The sequence below is a fragment of the Ursus americanus genome, chromosome 26 (assembly GCF_024610735.1).
Source record: "Ursus americanus isolate L20-20 chromosome 26, mUrsAme1.1.p, whole genome shotgun sequence".
Classification (NCBI taxonomy): Eukaryota; Metazoa; Chordata; class Mammalia; order Carnivora; family Ursidae; genus Ursus; species Ursus americanus.
In genome coordinates this window covers 32971344-32991005 of record NC_142152.1, presented here as the reverse complement: position 1 = coordinate 32991005, position 19662 = coordinate 32971344, and the positions used below count along the sequence as shown (strand labels likewise).

Genomic DNA, 19662 nt, shown 5'->3' with positions numbered 1-19662 from the left:
TCTGTATTTCTTTATGGACATACAACTTGGAAACATCATGGGGGAAGGCGTGTGTGTTCGTCTTGAACTTGTGTCTGTGTGTGGGAGGGGGTGGGTGGATGGCTGGTCGGGCGGGTCTGCCCTTTTACTTCTGATGCCGTCTTCTCGAAAACCCCCCACAGGCTCTGTCCATGCCACGTCCGTGGCAGCCTCAAGAGTGGAGCAGGCACTGTCAGAAGTGGCCTCGTCTCTGCAGAGCAGCGCCCCCAAGCAGGGCCCGCTACACCCCTGGATGACGCTGGCACAGATCTGGCTCCATGCAGGTACGGCTCTGCCCCCGCCGTGGGCCCTCCCCCTCCCCCCAGCCCCACCCCCACCACTGTGCCAGACGCTGGAGGGTCCTGTGGGCACTTGCCTCTTTAGCCTACGATCCCTTTTTTGAGGGGTTTTGAGAAATCAAAGCCTTTGCCGTCATGTGCCAGAATGTCACTACCGTGAGTTCCTCTGTGTCTCCCCATCCCTCCTGTACTGGACCACCCTGACCCGGAACCTGGTACAGAGCAGCCATCCAGCAGAGACGATCCGAATGGACTCTAAGGGACCTGGGGAGGGCACCGGGTGGGATGCAGGGCTTGCGCCGTAGCAGGAGCCAGAGCGCCACAGACACTGAGGCTTTCTTTGCCGGGGACAGCATGGCAGGGTGTCCCAGGCTCAGAAGTCTGGAAGTCCCCTACTCTACCAGCTGTGTAGACGGGGGCTAATAGCTTCACCTCAGCCTGAGCTTCCTCATCTGTGTTGGGGGAGGGGGTGGGTAGGAACACCCACTCCTAGGGTTGACGAGCACGGTGCCTGGCGCGTCCTGGCAGTGACATCTACAGTCCCTGGGAGATGGGAGAGAGGGGACGCATGTGTTGATGACTCAGAGGTCTTCATCAAAGTCAGGGAAGGGGCCGTGCTTTCAATGCCCCTGCCTCCCTCCCCGGCACTCCTGCTAACCCCCAGAGAGGGGAGCAGATAGCAGCAGCCGCAGAACTGGAAACCAGCCCAGAAAGCAGAGGATTGCCCCTCCTGCAGTTTCACATGGATGCTGCTGCAGAGCTGAAAATCCCCACAGTTCATCCCACACGCAGGCAGCGTAGCAGTCAGAACCCCGCTGCACAGAGGCGCTGGGCAAACGATCGCTGCTGATTTACTTACGTATTCACGTTTACGTGTAAACGGTAACTTGTGTTCCTCGAGCTTCATCACTGGGTCTGCAGGACGCCACCTGGGCCTTTCCAGGCCGGACCCTCAGGGTGCACAGTAGAAGCCTGGGTTTGGCTGGGTAAAGTGCTCATTATCCACCATTGGCCATCTATTGACTCCTGTTTTTTTTGCCAAAGCTAATTGTGTGATGTCCAGCCTTGTTTGGAACCCTTGGCAGACCTTCGCATATGAGAGGATGCTTGGATTTACCTGGCTTTGGCGCATCACGGGGCCCAGCTCAGCCAGCCTCCTCTGTGTTGGCATCTTTAATGGAGACATAACAGCTACCATAAATTAACAAATTACATTCTTCTAAGCAGAAGCACAAAAGAGGGATGATTCATGAATGTGCTGATTGTTCTCCCGGCGCGGACGCCTGCCGGCATGTGGCCTCTCGCTGGGTCGCAGATGAGCCGGTGCGCAGGGCGCGGGGGCAGCAGTAATGCCCTGCCCTCCACGCCCTGCGCTGCCGCCGACAAGCTCAGTCCCCGGTCTAGGGCCTGGCACCTGTCCCATTCGGTCGCCCTCATGAGCAGTAACTACAGAGAACACAGAGAGAAGCCTGAGAAGGCTGCAGTGTCTGGGCCGGGAGAGACTGGGTGACCCTGCAGGGCCAGTGTGGGGGCCGAGATGTCTTTCAAATCGGAATTGAAGTCGAGATTTTGAAGGGCCAACGTCTAAAAAAAACCCAGCAGGGCTGAAGGCCGTCCTTCGAGGCTGGAATGAACTTCCTGACCTCACGGGCATTGCTCCTCTTCCCAGTTTCTTGGAAAAGTCAGTGACCTGAGTGAGGGTCACTAAGTTCCAGGACAGTTTCTCCTGCTGGCTTGCTGCCCCTTATTCAATGATCCAGACTCTGTTCCTTTCTGTGTGTCCCACGTGACTCTTGGGAGGAAATTTTGTAGCCGCTTATTAGAACATTGAAGAACTTGGTAGCTACGATTCAGTTTGGGGCTGTCCTTGAATTTGGACATAATCGTATGATATCCACTTCTCATTGGCATAACTTGTAGCACAGAATAAAGCTCTCATTGTTAGTTAATGGGCATGGCTTTTAACACTCTGTAAATTGGTGGGATTGAACTATGGAAAACGAACACCAAACCTGCCTTATAAAGTCTGGACAGAATATGCAGGGTGCTTTTGTTATACGAAGGAATTGAGTAAATTGGAATCTTCATAGGATTTGTGCCATATTGACTCTTTCAAAGCAGAAACTTGGTTTATGTGAAGATTCAGAATTGTATCATATATTCACATGGTCTTTGAAGAGGTAACTTCAGAACGAATTCAGAGAACAGACAGCTTCCACTGAACTGTAAGGTTTTACCACCTGTGGTTTGAGCTCTGCTGCTCCAAGAGGCCAAATAACAGTGACCCCCTGACCCCCCCACTTTTGGACAATTTATGGTTCCATCATTAGGTCTAGCCGTATGGCCAGATTCTGTAAATTTTACAAGCTTTGGAAGAAACTTCCAAAGATCAAGGCCTGACATCCCAGGTCATGGTGTTTCTGTGGCATTTGTGGGTCTCTTCTCTCTTGGTGGTTTTCTCTGGTGAGCTGAGTCTAGTGGGAGCTCATGACAAGAGCCCATGGCGAGGTGGCCCCAGAATTGAGGCTTGCAAGTGAGATCACTTTGAGACAACCTTCGATTTCTAGCCTATTGTGTGAGCAGGTCCCTGGGCCACTGGAATGTCCATTTGAATAGCAAAGAGATCATGAACTGGACACCTGAGCCTCCGGCTGCTCTGTGAGGGGGTGGGCCAGTGGCCCGGCAGACCCAGGAAGACAGGCGGTGCTTGACCACACAGGGTCCCTCCTTTCCTGAGCGGTGGGACCCGCTCCCTGGGCACACCATTCCCTCTGTGTCTCCTGCTGCTGGCCTGGACACCTCTGACTCGGTGTCTCAGGCTCTTCACCAGGGCACAGGTGGCTGACCAGCATGGGTTGTGTGTGTTTCGTTCCTTAGTGTCTCGGGACCTATGTAACAGTTGTATTTAAATTATTTTTGAATAAATAGTACTCGCAAATGGTACACAACTGAAAAGGTACAAAGGGTCCGAGTGAAAAGTCTCCATCCTGCCCCTGAGCTGCAGCCACCGTCACGCCCAGCAACCACTGCTGGCAGGGCCCTGTGCACCTTCCAGAGCCGTCACACACGCTGGGGCGTCCTTGCTTGTCAGCATACGTGATGCCAACTCAGACTTTTTACGGGCCACACGGTATAAATCCATTGTATGAATTCACCATAATTTGACCAGTACTCCAGTGATTGATGTTTAGACTATTTCTAAAAGTTTTGCTATTACAGACAATGCATCAGTACATATCCTTCTGTATATTGCTTATAAGATAAATTCCTAAAATTGGAATTGATGGATCAAAGGGTGTGTACTCTTTAATTTTGTTAAATTTTGTCACATTGGCTTCCACAGAATAGTACCAATTTACAGCCCAGCCAACAATGTGCGAATACCCATTTTCTTCCTTCCTTGTCAACACAGCGAATTCTCAGCCTTCTAGATCTCTGCCAATCTGATTGGTGGAAAATGGTATTTCAGTTGTCTGTTCATGGCTTCTGCTCATTTATCTTCTTAGACACTGAGCTTTCCTTTTTTATTTGTAGGCATTTATTATGTGTCAGAGAAATTTGCCTTGTGTCTGTGATATGAGCTATAAATATTTTCTCCCGTTTTTATTTTGTTAGTGTTTTTGTCTTTTTTTTTTTTTTTGCCAGTTTTTAAAAAATACATTTATCAATCTTTTCTTTATGGCATCTGGGCCTCACATGATATTTACCCATTTTTTATGGTCTCCTTTCCTGAAATTCCATGTATCTTCTGGGGCTATTGTTATATACACTGTCTTATAAAGAAGGTCAGCAGGGGTTATCTCCTCCATTTTGCAGGAGGGAAACCCAGGCCAGATAGAAATACGTGTCTCTGGGGTCTTACTGGGGAAGGAGTCAGAGCAGGGGGGCTTGCATTAGAGCATTTGATGTTTATTGTACTGCAAAACCCATCTCCCTAGGAGCCACACAGCTTCCTTAGGATGCAAACCTCATGGCTGGCCATCGGAGAGTCAGACATTCACAGATATTCCGGGTTGAACCAGAGCCTTTGCCAAGCCAGGCAGCTTTTTGGTGCCCATCTTTTAATTTCCACATTGGGATGGCAGCTAAAAATGACTTTGCGGTAGGTGGTTAATTTCTGCTTGTTACGTACTAATAATTATAGCTTTCACTTTGGCACTCTCACAGTTGAAACCAACGGCTATTCTTAGATGTGCAAGATCAGATTTTCTGATTTCTGCTGCGAATTTAAAGCCGTGATACTCTCGCGAATTCCCCTGGCCCTGGCCCAGCCTCTCCTGTTCCCCCTCTTCCCCCCAGGCTCCTCCCAGCCTCCCAGAGGCTGCATCAGCAGGATGGAGGGGTCATTCTGTGGCCAGGCCCCCATAAGAGATGAAGGCTGCACCCAGACAGGTGGTGTGTGGGTCACGGCACAGGGAGCCCTCCCCACGCAGGAGGGAACACTCAGTTCCCCAGGGGTCAGGCCTGCCTCATTCAGGGCCGGTCTAGATTAAGCAAACCCCCCTGCTCGTGCCCGGGGGTGGGGGAGTCGTGATTAATGGTCTACACCTTTATCGAGCACCGTCCATACGTCAGACTTTATTCCAAAGACTTTAGATGTCTTCATTTGTTTTGTTCCCATAATAGGTATAAATACCTTATTCGCCCCACTTTATAGATGAAGACACTGATACACATCTGTCAAGTCTCTGGCCTAATATAACATGGCTAGTAAGTGGAGGAGTCAGAATTCAGAGCCAGCCAGCGTGGCCCCGGCGCCCCAGCTGCAACCCAGGGCGGGCACTCAGGCTTTCAGCACAGTGTCTCCGAGCACGTGTTTATGGGCCGCCGTCCGAGCGAGGCTCAGGAGTCAGTGCATATGAGGACGACGCCGTCCCTGCCTTGATGGGGTCACAGATGTAAAACAAAACAATTAGAGAAGCACCTCATTCTCATGGTGCCACGTGCCGTGAGGGGGCAGCATGGTCTCCTGGGAGAACTGGTGGCAGAGGTCCTCCCATGCCCAGAGCCAGGGGAGGTCTGGGCATGGGGGTGCGGAGGCCTGAGGAGTGATTGGCGGTAGTTGGGACAATGGCAGGGAGGCCTGCAGACCGTGCGAGAGAGTGTTGGAGAAATGACAGGGCCCCCGGGCCTGGAGCCTGAAGAGAAGGAGAAGAAGTGGTCTGAGGGGAGGCAGGATCATGCAGGCCCCTGGTAGCCATGCTCAGATCTTCAACTTAATCCTGAAAGCCTTGAAAAGCTACTGATGGACTTCCAGGGTCACTAACACTAACAAAATAAAAGGGTCAGACAGGCTTTGAAAAGACCACTTTGGCTAAACATAGAGAACGGAATGGAAGCAGCAGAAGTGGGAACAGAAAGAGCGGCGTACGGAGGGGAGCAGCTCAGTGCATGCGGCGGAGGGAAGTGGGCTCTGAGACCCACCGTGGAGCTGGAACCGTAGGGCTCCCCGTGGGTGCGATGTTGGGGGCGTGGAGAAGCATCCTGTGTTCGGGGCCTGAGTCAGTGTGAGCGACTGGTGACTCTGTTCTCTGCAATGGGAAGCCGGTGGGGGAAGGACCGATGTGTTGCAGTCAGGGAGGAAGGGAAGCCAGAGTCGTGTTTGAACTGGGAAGTGTCCGGCAGCTGCGGCCATGCAAGGGAGGACAGCAAGCAGGCAGCTGGTAGTCCAGCCTCATCTCGGATTTGGGCTAGAAACAGACACGGGAGAGTAAGGATTTAATGCCCAGGGGTAGGATGAGACGGCCTAGGAGGAGAACGGCCACGGGGAAGGGAAAGGACGAGGACCGCGCCCCAGGCCCCTCCCACATTTAAAATGTGGGCAGGATGAGGGAAAGCCAAAGTGAGGGCAAGGGGGTGGTCAGGAAGGCAGGAGGGAGACGGGAGAGGGGGCGTTGTGGCAGCCAGACCGGTTTCCTTGCCTTGAGTGCGGCACAGTCAGACTGGCGAAAATGCCCGTGTCACCTTGCTCTAGCCGTGTGAGGCCTGGTTTGCTCCAGTGCAAAATGAGGGCAGTTGTGACAGCTACACCAGAGAATGCATGCGGAGCGCTCAGTGGGGAGCAAGCACTTGATGAATCTCAAAAATCACTGTTATTAAGGAGGATGTGGCTAGTAGGAAGTGCTGCTGGGAGGTCGAATCGGCTCAGACAAAAGCACTTGTTGGACGTGGCCTATGGGAGTTGTCGGTGGCCGTGACAGGTGAGGCTTTCGGGGCATGGTGGGAGTGGCGCACACCTCTGTGGCTACAGGGCGCCGAAGGTGAGGAAGCTAAAGTAGGGGTGCGGAGTCCTCGCAGGAAGGACCCCTGTGCAGCAGAGGGGAGACATGAGGGGTAGCTGGGGAGGAATGTGGGTTCACGTTAGGGGGCTTCACTGGCTGACACAGAAGGTTGTTGATGGCTGCCAGGACGATCAGGTCCGTACCGAGACCCTCCTCATCCCGAAGAGAGAGAAAGGGTATGTGAAGGTCTGAACCCTGAGGAGAGTAGGAGAGTGGGGGGTGCACAGGCAGAGGGATTGGCCTCGTTGGAGCAGAAGAGGAGCCCAGAATGGATGGGCACAGAGGACAACAAAGGACTTGTCAATTTGGCGGCAAGAAGAGGCTCAAGGTCTGTTCTGCTGGCTTCTCTCTTCTCTTTGAATGAAAAGTCAAGGTCAGCCCAAAAGGGTGGAGGGCTTTGAGGAAAGATTGAGGCATCAGGAGAACAGCTGGGCCAGGGCCTGGAGGGGATCAAGTGTCTCCCAAATGCAGCTAGAGGGTGAGGAGCTCGCCCCACCACCCCGCCAAGCCCCTGGGGAAGGCGTCCCTCTGGACAGGTGGACACCGCCACTCGGAAACTTAGAAATAAGTGCGGATCCTGCAGCCAAGATCCTGACAGAGACGTTTGGACAGGCTCACTGAGGAAAGGACCTGGGCTGTGCTCGTCATGGGGACGACAGGCCCAGCTTGGGGCCTGGCCCAGAGGAGCTCAGGTTAGGACCAACACATGCAAACAAAATCGCTGCCGCCTTTCGCTTCCGACCTTCTCCAAAGGAAAAGTAAAGAACAGTTCTGGGGAGAGCTGATAAGGATGCAGCCCCCTCCCCGAGACCTTCATGACTTAGAAGGATGAAGGGGCCGCTCACCCAGGCCCTCGTGCTGATTTTTACATGAGAGTGAATTATGAAAGCGTGTGCGGTGTGCCCTGGGAGGACCTGCTGCTTCTGGAAGGTCCCCTGTGCTCACCCTGGGGACTCCTCAGCATCCCCCACCATGGGCAGAGGCTATCCCAGAACCAAGCTGCTAAGGTTTGTTTTCCAAGCACAAGTCAGGGAAGTAGGGTTTGGGGTAAAGGAAATGGTTTTAAAGATTCAGGGAGTGTGCTGGCCTCGCTCCCAGCCTGCCTGCAGGCCTCACCGGTAAGACTGGGGAGCACACAAGCCTTTCCTTCCTCCGTCTCTGCCAGACCTCAGGTGGAATGGAAGATCTGACAGCACCCATACGGGTACAGTCCTCAGGCTGCCTCCAGCATTTACTGCCTCTCTTTGTATGATCTTCAAAATACGTGTCCCCTCTGGGTAGACTAACCCCCGGGGGGCAGGCTTAACTAGCTGATGGCACCTGTGTGAGAAGCCACTTTCATCCCTCTGGACACATGCAACCCTGCGCCAGGCACACAGCCTACCAGCAGAGTTCAGACTCGATTTCAGACCCGCTCTGCCCAGTGCCTTTGCACAGTGCACAATCCTGAGCCCAGGGCAGGCGTGTTGGGAGCCACCTCTCAACCTTGCAGCTGGCATGAAGCAGGAGTTTGACAAGTGTTAGAAGAATGAGTGAACGAGGACACCGGACCTGTGTCGGACTGTAGGTACATCAGCGCTGGGTTCACAATCAGGAACACCTCGTCCCCTTGAGGAAGAAACAGTCCTCAGGTCTACACAGCAGAGCTTAGCCCTTTCAGATAACATTCTGAGATGCTTCAGAAAATGATTCCAGAAAGCCCTCTGCACGAGGCGTGATGCAGGGGAAGGCAGAGCAGACCCGACTGGGCCATCCAGGAGCACGGCCTCCAGCAGGGAAGCTGGCACACACACAGGTCACGCAGGACAGGGCGGACAGGGGTGAGTGCTTCCCCGAAAGCATACAGGCCAGTGGAAGGACAGGAGTATGAGTGATGAATTCCCCGGGGGGTGGGGGGAGGGGCAAGGGAAGGCACCTTCAGGGGCGGGTGTGCTGGGGCCTAGAGCAAGGGGTGTGGGTCTTCATGGACGGCCATTCAGGGGAGGCATTTGGGGCAGAAGAAACAGAACAAACAGAGGTGTGGAGGAAGACTGGGAACTGAACGGAGCCGGCGACGGGGTGGGGGTGGGGGATGGCAGGGCCCTACTTTTGAATGCTAAACAAAATCTTCTGGGTTCCATTCTCCTGCAGTAGGGAACCATTGGAGGTTTGCAAGCAGAGAGGGGGATTTTATTTCCAACATTTTTCACAGCAACGGAATGACAAGGACAACCCAAGGGTTTCCAAAGAGGACAGTCAGAGCTTAGTGTGAGCTCGCAGAAAGGTAAAGAGTGTCCCTGCCCCCCGCCCCCGGGCAGCCCCAGTAACCAGCACAGAATCTAATCTCTTCCCATGACCTCTTCAGAGTGACCGCTCGGAGCCCACCCTGCTGCGCCCAAGTGCGTTCCTGTGGGGGCCGATGGGCTCTGAGTTCCCAGAGACAGCCTCATTCCGTCTTGCTCTCTCTTTGGTACGGGCTGTTACCTCTCTTCATAAGCTCACAGGGCCCTTTGTTCGTTTATTTTTCTAACTTGAATTTGGCCTTTGGTGAAGGGTCAGGGAAACTGTTTGCCTTTGCTTCTCTGGCCCTCGACTTTCTTCGTGGGCCCGTGCCACGGAAATGGCCCCCCTCTGGCCCTCACTGAGCCGTCATCTACAGCCTGGGCTTGAGCACCTGCTAACAGCCAGAGCCCATGCTGAGGAAGGCAGAGATGCCTGTGGCTGGGAGTTGCTCACAATTTAGAGGGAGAAAACAATGCTGGTCAGATTCTGGAAGCTTTAGGGAAGTGTGAACAATGCTCGTTAGCTCCTGAGTTCTGGAAAGTGGAGCTCAAACTGCCAGCCCAGTGACTAGGGCGGTTGAATCAGAGAACGTGGTTTGGCTTCTGGCCTCAGATTCCCCAGCACATCACGGCTGAGGTAAATTAGCCCATCCCAGACTGCTGGCCTCCCGTTGCCGAGGCAGAGTGATGTGCCTGCAAGAGCAAGCCAGCAATGCGGGCGTCTAAGAGACAAGGAAGGGGACAGAGAGGGCTCTGAAGGGCCACCGTCAGCAACCCCAAGCCCCTCTCCCAAATGGAGCCATCAGGTGCGACCTGGGGGCAGGGTGGGGAGAGGCCAAGGGCATGGCTGTAGCAGATGAGCCCCCAGTAGAGACAAGAAACCAAGGTTGGAGGGTCCCCTAGCAAAGGTGATGTGGCCAGGGGTTGACAGAGCTTACGGAAGGTGTGTGGGAACACGGGCAGCAGCTGCAGCCCTATGGGATCAGGGATGGACATTCGTGAGCCTCCTCTGGGAAAGTGTTGGGCCTTGGTTGGGCTCTGGACCCGCAGGAAGGAGGGCTTCCCACGCAGCATAAGCTCAGAGTAAATACCTCCACGGACTCATTGCATTCTAGGGGGACAGCTGGGAATTTCAGGGATGCTGGAAGGCCTCTATAATCCTTCCCTCTTCCTCCCCAACTGTACCCCAGACGATTCGACTGATGTCAGAAATCCTACCACTAAGGTTTTATTCCTGGAGCCTAAGACTCTGTGCCCCAGGAAGATGTGATTTCCTCATAAAGGGGAAGCGACTATTCTAAGCATTGTCTCAAAGGAGCCATGATAAAATGGCCCAAAGAGCAGCAGGCTCTGCCAAGTGATTTTACCCCCCTGCACCTTGGGTCCTCCCTGCAATCTGGAGGGCGGCAGGGCCCCACTAAGTGCCCTCCTCACCATTTTCAGCTGCCTCTGGGCTCAGGCTTCCACCACCTCGGTCGATCCTTAGCCCCTGTCCTGGGAGAGCTGCGGGCCAGCGTCCGGCCCCAGCTTACAGGTGAACAGGCCCAGAGACATTGCCTGCCTTGCCCAAGGCCACACACACGGCCCGGGTGCAGTAACCCAACCCTCCATGCTCTCATGACACTGGCTTACAAACTGGGTACCCTAGAGCATTGGGGTCCCCAGGGGTGCCCCAGAGGCCGGGACGTGGGGCCAAACCGAGAGGGAGGCAAGCTGCCACTATTTAGATGCCTTTGGAAGAAAAGGCTCCACTGGGGAAGATGGTTTAAAAATCACCGCCTCACATGGTGCCATGTCCTTCCCTTTGAGCTGCAGACGGACACATTGAGGAGCGGCCAGGCCACGCACCTGTCTGCCCCCCGGGTCAGGAGCACAGCTTTACCCGCGATACGCGTCTCCTCCTGTAACTCCTGCGCCACTGAACACAAGTCCTTGGAGGCCTGGATTCTTTCTCCCACTTGCATGATCATGACTCAGCCGCATCTCTGTCTTCCGATTGATTCCTCAGGAGGGAAGCAATAGCGTCAGACTCATGGCTGGTGCTGAGACACGTGGTTCCGCGGAGGACCCCTCCCAGAACAGGGCTGACGGGCACATTGTCATGCCGGTGTTTAAGGCCCCCACCATCTTGATTCTTGTTATGAAAGTTATAGAAACTTCGGTCCCCACTCCCAAGTTGGTCCTTTTTCCATAGTGATTTGGACGGCAGAGGCCCAGTGGGTCACCCACCCTGCCAGATCTAGGCCCTGGGGACCTTAGAAATGTCCATAAGCCCACCCTCAAAACAGGGGCAAGTCAGGAGCCACGTGTACAGTGGGAGGAACGTTCTCTGCAGCTCTCCCGAGTCACTAGCATGCTCAGGTAACCTAAAACCACAGCGGGCACGCAGCCGGCTGGCCAGGGAGGGGAGGGAGCGGTCTGATGGAATCAGACAGCCCCGTGGTTCTCTCAGTGTTTGTCTCCCAGGAGAGGCAGGCTTCTGCTGGGGCCCGAACCGAAGGACAGATACATGTTGCCCCTGTTCCTACGGAGTCCCCGTGTGTCATAGGTGCACAGGGAATGCCTGTGCTGGACTGCCACAGGACAGGAGGCAGACACCGAGCCAGCAATGATGCCGTCGGGGCTCAGCTGGATTTGAGCGGCCCGTTTCCATGTCTGGTGGGCCTGGGGGCTCCCCTCCGCAGGTCGCTGGGCCCGCCCGTCATCTCCGTGCGAAGCTGGATCCCCCTGTCGAGGAGGGGACCCAGAGGCTGGAAGAAGAGATGGGAGGTGCGGGGCCCGCATTCTCCAGGGCTCTCTCCTAGCCTGAGGACTCCGTTGTTGGGGCACGTGATCACCAGGAAAGAGAGGGTGCTTCAGGAGAGGGGCCATCCAGGAGGGTTGAGGTCAAGAAGTCTGCAGCCTTAATGCACCACAACTGTGTGATACACATCTACCCTTCTCCTGCCACAGGGGTCGGAGCTGCCGGTGGGCAGATAGAAAGCTTGCTGCCCAGGAGTGGACCCCAGACCCCCTCACGAAAACACACGTAGGGCCACGGCCATCAGAGAATGCAAAGGCCGGGCTGCCCTCTGAGGGGAAGCGTGGGTCAGAGATGGCTGCCATGCATGGCGGCTATGGAGCAGGCCTAGAGGGAGGCTGGGGCGTCATGGCCCCACCGGAAGAGGCAGGACACTGAGAGCCCGTGTGGAAACTGTGCTGGCTCACCAGTGCGGAGCCTGGGAGGTCGGGGAGCAGGAGGGACACAGGTTGTAAGAGCAATGGAGCCAGTCTCCACCGAGGGCTCCGAATGCCAGGCAAAGGGATCTGGATGTTATTTGGGGGCAGGGGACCCACCGTTCACAGGCCTCCAGCCAGGCTCTGCCTCCAGCTGGCCCTGGGACCTGGGACAAGCTGTTCAGCCTCCCTGTACCTTTCCTCATCTGTGCAGTGGTTCTGTGCACCTGGGTACCAGGGGATCATGTGCAGGTGAAAGGAGAAACGAGAGCACTTCCTGCCACAAAGCACGTGTTTCATGAACATGAGCTACTGTTATCGTTACTGTTATCATTCATTTACTTACTCGTTCGTTCATTCATTCAGCAACGGTTTCCTGAGCTCTGACTGCCAGGCGCTGTTCTCATCTCTGGGAACACAGCAGTGAGCCGCACACACACAGTCCCGGCACTCGTGTGGCGTACGGCTTGCATTCCAGAGGGGCCCACAGCCAGCACGGGAGACAAACGAGATAAACCTGGTGGTTGGAATTAGGGACGACGTGAAAGCAGGGAACGGAAGAGGCTCATGCTGTGTACGTAGGGAACAGCACTTCAAGTAGGATGGTCAGGCAAGGCTGAAGGGCGTGAGGGGGCCTTAAGGAAAGGGCGCTTTTCTGCAGGCGGAGGAAGAGCTCTGCCTCAGGAGGGTGGCCGCAGCGGCTGTGGGGGACAGACGGGCGTGGCAGGCAGCAGGTGAGGGGCCTGAGGAGGCCCTGCCCTCGTCGAGGCAGTTCCAAAGCAGCCTCCAGGAGACAGTTCGGAGGTGCACAAGGAAAAGAGTAAAACGTTTCTGTTTCTTTTGTGTTGTGTTGTCCTACCGTTTCTACTTTGGCCTGCGTTATATTATACGTAATGTATTACTATGCGTGGAACTTGGAGGTGCACGTGCAAACGTGTCTTGCTGCCAGAGGTGGAGGGCCAGTGGTCCAGGCAGGAACCGATGAGCCGGGAGCTTGCGCTGGACATAGGAGAAGGGGTTGGTGGGCCCAGAGTACAGCAGCCCCCTGAGGAGGACTCCAGGCAGTAGCCTTGACAGATACGGCCAGGGAAAGAGGAGAGGGGTCCGATGTCCTTGAAGACGCAGGCCCAGCGCTGGGAAGGTGGCAGTGCCGGGACCACAGGCCCTCGGGAGAAGAGGGCACTTGAGCGTGCCCAAGAGACAGGCGGGGGGGCACTCGAACATCCCTCCTCTTCGGGAGACAGAGGCTGCCACATGACTCGGAACTCCATGGGAGAGAGTGGAGGCCTGCCAGTGGGGGAAAGGTCATTTTCCTGCTTTTTGGAAAGCGACAGCTTGGTTTTCAAAGGGCTGTGTCAGTGTTACGCGGTTCATGGTCTCCAGGACATGGAAACTGTCCTTGGCTGGAGGGCAGGGTGTGATGGAGCTGCCATTTTGTCTCCTGCCCGTCAACGGGGAAGCTGCGGCCTGCTCCCTGTGTACACTTTCTGGCTTCAGGAGAACAGGATGGGGGGGCAGAGCTGGTGCCCTTGAAGGGCTGCGTGCCTCTGGCTTACTTGTTCTTCAGCTCATCCCAGCCCTTTCTTTACGGTCGTCAGAGCTGAGGGCAAGTCCCTGGATACCAAGGTGGGCCCTGAGCGTGGGTGTCCTCAGAGGGGGGCAGGGCCAGGCAGGCCTCCCTCCCCTCCGGCGGATGGTGACAGGTGTACCCTCCGAGGCCCCATAGCAGGAGTGACTGTGTAACAGTGGGTGGGTAGGACCGTCAGCCTGCAGCTGTTTCTACTCAGGCTGGGGGATTGGCTGGCTCTGGGCTCCACGTATTCCAGATGGGCCCCTGCCAGGCTCCCATGTCCCCAACCAGAATCACAGCCGTTCGCAGGGCCTCTGAACGGCGGTGAACCAGGAAAGCATCTGCCTTCTGCTCTCTCCCCACAGCTGAGGTGTACATTGGCATCGGGAAGCCTGCAGAAGCCACAGCGTGTACTCAGGAAGCTGCCAACCTCTTCCCGATGTCCCACAACGTCCTGTACATGCGCGGCCAGGTTGCTGAGCTCCGGGGAAACCTCGATGAAGCCCGGCGGTGGTACGAAGAAGCCTTATCCATCAGTCCCACCCATGTGAAGAGCATGCAGCGACTGGTGAGTCTCGGAGCCAGGCTGGGACCCCACTCCTGGATTGCGGCCCCCCTTGGACGCTGCAGGGGGTGGAGCTCGTGACCTGTAAACCCTCTTCCGGTTCGAAGGCCCATGCACTTGACCTGCCAGGCTGTCGCGTTGCACAGGGCCAACAGCGCCATTCCCATGTGGTTTACGCAGGTGATGCCCTTGAGAGTTGACAGTGCTCAGCCTTAGCAGCCCTACCCAGTGGTCCTGTTCTGCAAGGGGCGGGTGGGAGTCACGGGTCCCCTGGGTACTGCCGTTGTCGCCTTGGTCTCTGTGTTGCTTGTGGCAGCCACCTCGGGGGGTGTCCACACCCTGGAGAGTCCAGCTTGTCTCTGAGGCTGTCGGCTAGTAGGGGCATCTTAGAGGAGGTAAGTCACCTAGTTTCCACTCTGCGTATGGGGGTGGTGGCTCCCCAGAAATGCACCTGTGCCCCTCGCAGATGCCCAGGCCAGAAGCCTGGGGCTGCCCTGCTGCTCCCCTCCCTGCGTTGCCTGGAGTCGGCTGTCCCTCCGCCCCGGTTTTGGTTAGGTGGGGGAGCAGACCCATCAGCCTGCAGTTCTCGTCGTGGCTCTGACGTGTTAGGCACAGCTGCCCCACAAAGCCGGCGCTCTTCTTGTGAGAGTCTGAAGTGAAACTCAGAAGTTACCAGAGTCCGAGTTGCTGGTAAAAAGCCATGCTGCGTCTCTGCGCCCGCGTGTCAGGCTGAGGTGCGGGATTCATGCTTCGCTCTCAGCGGTAGCATATCTCTGACTTAATGAACCACAGGAAGAGGGAGCCTTAGAGTGAAGCTGAGGTGGCCTTCATGTCCGCAGCCCTTGGGAGCCTGGTGTCCGTATCAGGGGTTAGTGTGCGATACGAAGAGTGAGCACTGGACAGGGAGTCCGGGAAGAGACCCTGCACCATCAGTCGCTCGCTCTTTAGCCTTGGGGAAAAGACCCTAAGCTGTCTACACTCAGTTTCCTTCCTGTAAAATGAAAACAAGCAGCCAGAGGGGCTGTGAGTCTTACCCAGTGCTTGGAGGGTACAGTTTTGTATCTAAGAAGTAAAATGTTCTCAGAAGGATTCCCAAAGCCTTCGTCCTCTTGCCATTTCTCATAGTAATAGTACAAAATGGACAAGGGGCTCAACAGTCTCAAAAATAACCAACTACTGGTTTTCAGTTTTAAAAATAAATCAGACCTTATAATTACAGCTACTTGATTTTTTTCACCTTCCCTTCATGAGCATTTTGTAGCTCAGTATAGCTTTATAAATAATTTTACATATTATCCAAACATTAGTCTGTTTGATTAAAAATATTACATGGCTTTTAATTTTTGTTTCTCTATTGTAAGAGGGATTTGTATAGAGCTTTTCAGATCTCTCTGCTTTTGCTGGAGCGTCGCAGAAGAGGTATAATCAACGCCGTGTACCCAGCCTTTTTATTGAAAAGAAGCAGCGTGTTTCTACCTCGGGGCCTATGAATTATTCAGACGAGTATTTCTTGTTCATCCCCAAGGGGAACACATGAGACAAAAGATCAAATAGGAAAATCGCACTGGGAAAGTTTTCTGTTTCACCTTGGGAGCTTTTCGAGACACCCGAGCTCCCCAACAAATGGCAGATGCTTTCCTTTCAAATGGAGTAACCCTGGCCGGGAGAGCTGGTGAGGGGGGCCCAGGTGAGGCCTTGCCTCGCCTGCCAGGTCAGGGGCAACGGCTGAGCCTTGCCTGGCTCAGAGGTATTCTTGCCAGTAGAAAGTAGTCATCATAAACCCTTAAGACTTTTCTCAGTGTCTCCTGATATATTCAGAAACTGTCCAGACTGGAAGCAGTTGAGACCAGCAGGCCTACAAATTTTGAAGGGTTTAGATCCTTGGAGTCTAATACTGCCTAGTGACTGTGATTGGGATGACTCCCAAAGGGTGGCTTGGATGGCCCCTTTTTGGTGACCTTGTAAATGACACCGCTTGGCCTGTGTTCCCCAGACTGTCCCCCACATGGTGTCTGTGGAGGGAAGGCCCTCAGAGCCCCCAGGCTCCCAGCCCTGACACATCACAGCCCTGTCTTTCCTGCCTCCATCGCCAGGCTGTGCAGGAAAGCTGTGTTTCTATGGCTTGGGGCCTAAGAAGGGAAGAAGGTGGCCTTTGCAATATACTCTAGAAACTAAGGATGAGGCTCCAGGACAGAAAAGGACTGAGATTAGATCCCAGCTCTGTCACAGACTAGCTTTGGGACCATGGGCAAGTCACCCTCTTGGTGTCTCAGTGTCCCCAGATGTATGAGTGGGGATAATATTAGCACGAGACACAAATTAAAGCACGGAACTGGAATTTCTTATCAAGGCACAAAAGGTCCTGCCTCTGCCCTCACGGAAACCAGACTGGTTTGCAGGGCCCTAGGTTGAGGGACAGGGGTCAGCAGAGAAATCAGAAGGCTTTTACCTGGCGGAGGCCCAGGGAAGAGCCAGGGGCGCAAGACTTCTGTGGTGGAGGGGGGTGGAAACGGCTGAGAGCCGTGAAGATCGCCAGGCCCTCAGGGTGAGGAGTGTGAAAGCGAGGGGCTGGCCAGGCCAGGGCGAGGCTCAGAAGTTCCAAGGTAGAAGGAGTTTGAAGAACAGGAGTGCTGGAGACTACCCGAGAACCAACCAAGGGGGTTCCCGGGGAAGGAGCCCATTGCAGGCCTACTGTGGGTCGTAGAAAAAAACAGACGACGGGAAAGTGTGTCTGCACCCGCGGTATTGCTCCTTGGGCAGGAAGGAGAGGAGGTGGAGGGACAGGAGGAGGGAGCTGTTTGGGAGGAAGGAAGCCGTGTCCGATGCAGGTGGAGCCCAGGCGGCAGATGGTGATGGCAGAGAACTGACCATGGGCAGGGGCTCGGCTTGTTCCGTGAAGAACAATGATTCCTTAACTTCTAGGGGTTGTTAGTGGCAGCGTGCGCCAGATCGCCCAAGCCAGCTTGGAGGAGAGGTACGATTTAAGCAGAAGCGCAAACACATTAATATTGCTAAAAAAGCAATAACGACTGGGAGGCAGATGGTACTCATTAAAGTTAATAGAAGGTCAGACTTGACAAAAGAAACATAAATTACACCCCAGTGAAAATGAACACTTTTCTAATAGTTTTAGCCTTCGTCTGTGTGTTTAAATTCACATATAGAGAGAAGGGAGAGCAGAAATAATGTGTTTAATATTAATAATGAGTTAACACAAGACAAGGGAGGCAGAGAGCTGAGTGCGGGCAGATATTAAGGGAGCAGTGAGCTAAGGGGATAAGGAATTACAAAGTAATGTTGTTGACAAGGGGAGGAATTCGGAGAGTGATCAGACTTTTTCCAGAGAATCTAAAGGCATATTTTCATATCATTTTTGCATAAGTGCATACATTTACATACATTTGCATGCCATGTTTCATTCCCAGTACCCCAAATGAATTAATGAAACACAGAGCAACCTTTTCCACACCAATTGTCCTGTGATCTGGAGTAAGGGGAGAGGAGGAAACGGGGCTGCCGGTGGCCTGGGGGCAGAGGAACGGCCTCCCTGGGCAGTGCTGTCCAGGCCAAGGACAGGCACAGAGATTCAGGGTAGCCAAGGACTGAATTACCAGGATAGGGACAGGCTTTGCAAACAGGGACATCTGCTTAACATCTGATAACATCAGCCTGGGTTCTTAGGGACAATGTGTAAGATTGGAGGATGAGAGAGGAGCAAGAACTTTCAGGTGAGGAATGAGCATGGCAGGGAGCCAAGAAGGCAGTGTGGAGAGGAGCTGATAAGGTGAGGAGGGAGAAATAAATTTATCCTAGACTGTATTAGTGGGAAACTCAGGCCTTCCTCCAGACCACTTGATAGCGTTGAGAAAAGGTCTGGAGCAGAGGCAGGTGGTGGGGTTCTCCCAGGGCTTCCCAGAGAGAAGGGGGCAGAGCTCTGAAGAAGGCTGTGAGCTGGAGAGGGGCTAGGCCCAGGGGAGCAGGGGACGGCTGGGGGGCAACAGAGGCGCTGGTGAGCCAGAGCCTGCACCTCCGCAGGGGGGCAGGAGGAGAGCTGGCGTGTCACCCTGAGGGGTCAGCCTTCCCCTAGAGCAAGTCTGGTATGACAGAGACACTGACATTGCAGAGATGTTGCTCAGAGAGGAGAAAATGTAGGTTAAAAGCACTAAGGGGCCATCCTCTTGAATGTTGACATTCCCAAGACAAGGTCTAGAAAGGGACAGAAGCCAGCCGTCATTCAGAGGAGGGTAACCAGAAGACTGGGGATGGTGCGAAGTTCCGCCACCTTTGCCGGACGAAGTCGGGTAAGAGATCATTGGTGGAGCTCCCCAAAGAAAGGGGAAGATGGCTGAGAAGAGAGGCGGTTGGAGGCAATGAGTTAGGCCAGGCGCTCCGCCCAAGGAGTGTGGCTGAGGCCTGAGGCCTGTCTTCTATGGAAGAATCTAAGACATGAAACACCCCCCTGCCAAGGTCAGTCAAGATGGCTTCCGGTGGTTTCACACACAAGCTGCCTTTGAGGGTTTTCTCCATGGCCTTATGTTTTCCGAAACATCAGAAATCTGGAGTGACAGTAAAGACGTTAGAAGCGGTGTTGGGCTTCTGTTCCAAGGGAGTACGTTAGTGGGCAAGACTGGCAGAACGGCTGAGCTGTGGGAAAAGTGCATTTTATGAAGAAGTGGCACAGGCACGTCACATGGATGGCAGGCTTGGAAGGAGGACAGCCAGTGCGCAGTGCAGTGGGACGTGGGGATGTGTCTTGCGGACTGTTACTACATTTTAAGTTGTCTTAACCGCTCTAAAGTTTGGTATTCGTCACAACGAGGCTGGCTAACGACTTTGCTCAGAAAAGAAGGCTCTTCTAAAGTTGGAAGGGGGCCGGGCGCCGGTGCTCCCTTTCAGCTGTCTTCAAGCTTACGTGCTTGTTGACTGTGGGAAAAGACTTCATCCCGTTATGCAGGACGAGCTGGCAGGATGGCAGAGCGGGTTTGAATCCAGGGAAAGAGGTGAGCTCTGGCTAGCCGCCGGCAGCTTGCACCACGAAATGATGGAACCTGGGCGTTTTTCTCTTGCCCGTCTTTTCAAGTGTCCATCTGTTGCATGAGCTTTGGGGGGGGACCTTGCTCGTGTCTCACATTTTATTAGTTGGAAGCATGTTTTTGGATAGATGCAGCATGCAAGTGATGAACTTGCAGGGTTACCCCGTGTCTGTGTACCATCCATCGGTCTGGCCAGGTGGCACTGGGGTCAAGGGCAGCTCGGGGCTCAGACACACCGGGCAGGGTTTCACATGGGCATGGCTCCGGTTTTCCCTTGACAAACCCCATCTTGAAGAGTGGCCCTTGATCCCTTCTGTGACTCTGGGGAAGACAATGAAGCGGATGAAACAGAATCGAGACACCCTGCCCCTTTCAAACACTCATCATTGGAAATGGATCGCTTTCATCTGAAGTATCCA

General features: G+C 54.4%; 1 protein-coding gene across 9 annotated transcripts in view; it reads left to right on the top strand.

Moving 5' to 3' along the window:
* The window catches only part of TTC7B (tetratricopeptide repeat domain 7B), a 250186-nt gene that overhangs the window by 204184 nt on the left and 26340 nt on the right, over positions 1-19662 (top strand). For 7 of the 9 annotated variants that reach the window (XM_045807632.2, XM_045807635.2, XM_045807633.2 and 4 more), the window contains 2 exons: positions 162-302; positions 14011-14213. In XM_045807632.2, the coding sequence (XP_045663588.2) occupies positions 162-302; positions 14011-14213 (344 nt within the window). Of the gene's footprint in view, positions 1-161; positions 303-4255; positions 4420-14010; positions 14214-19662 lie in introns of those variants that run through there. The other 2 variants (XR_015721857.1, XM_087856180.1) reach the window with 2 other exon arrangements.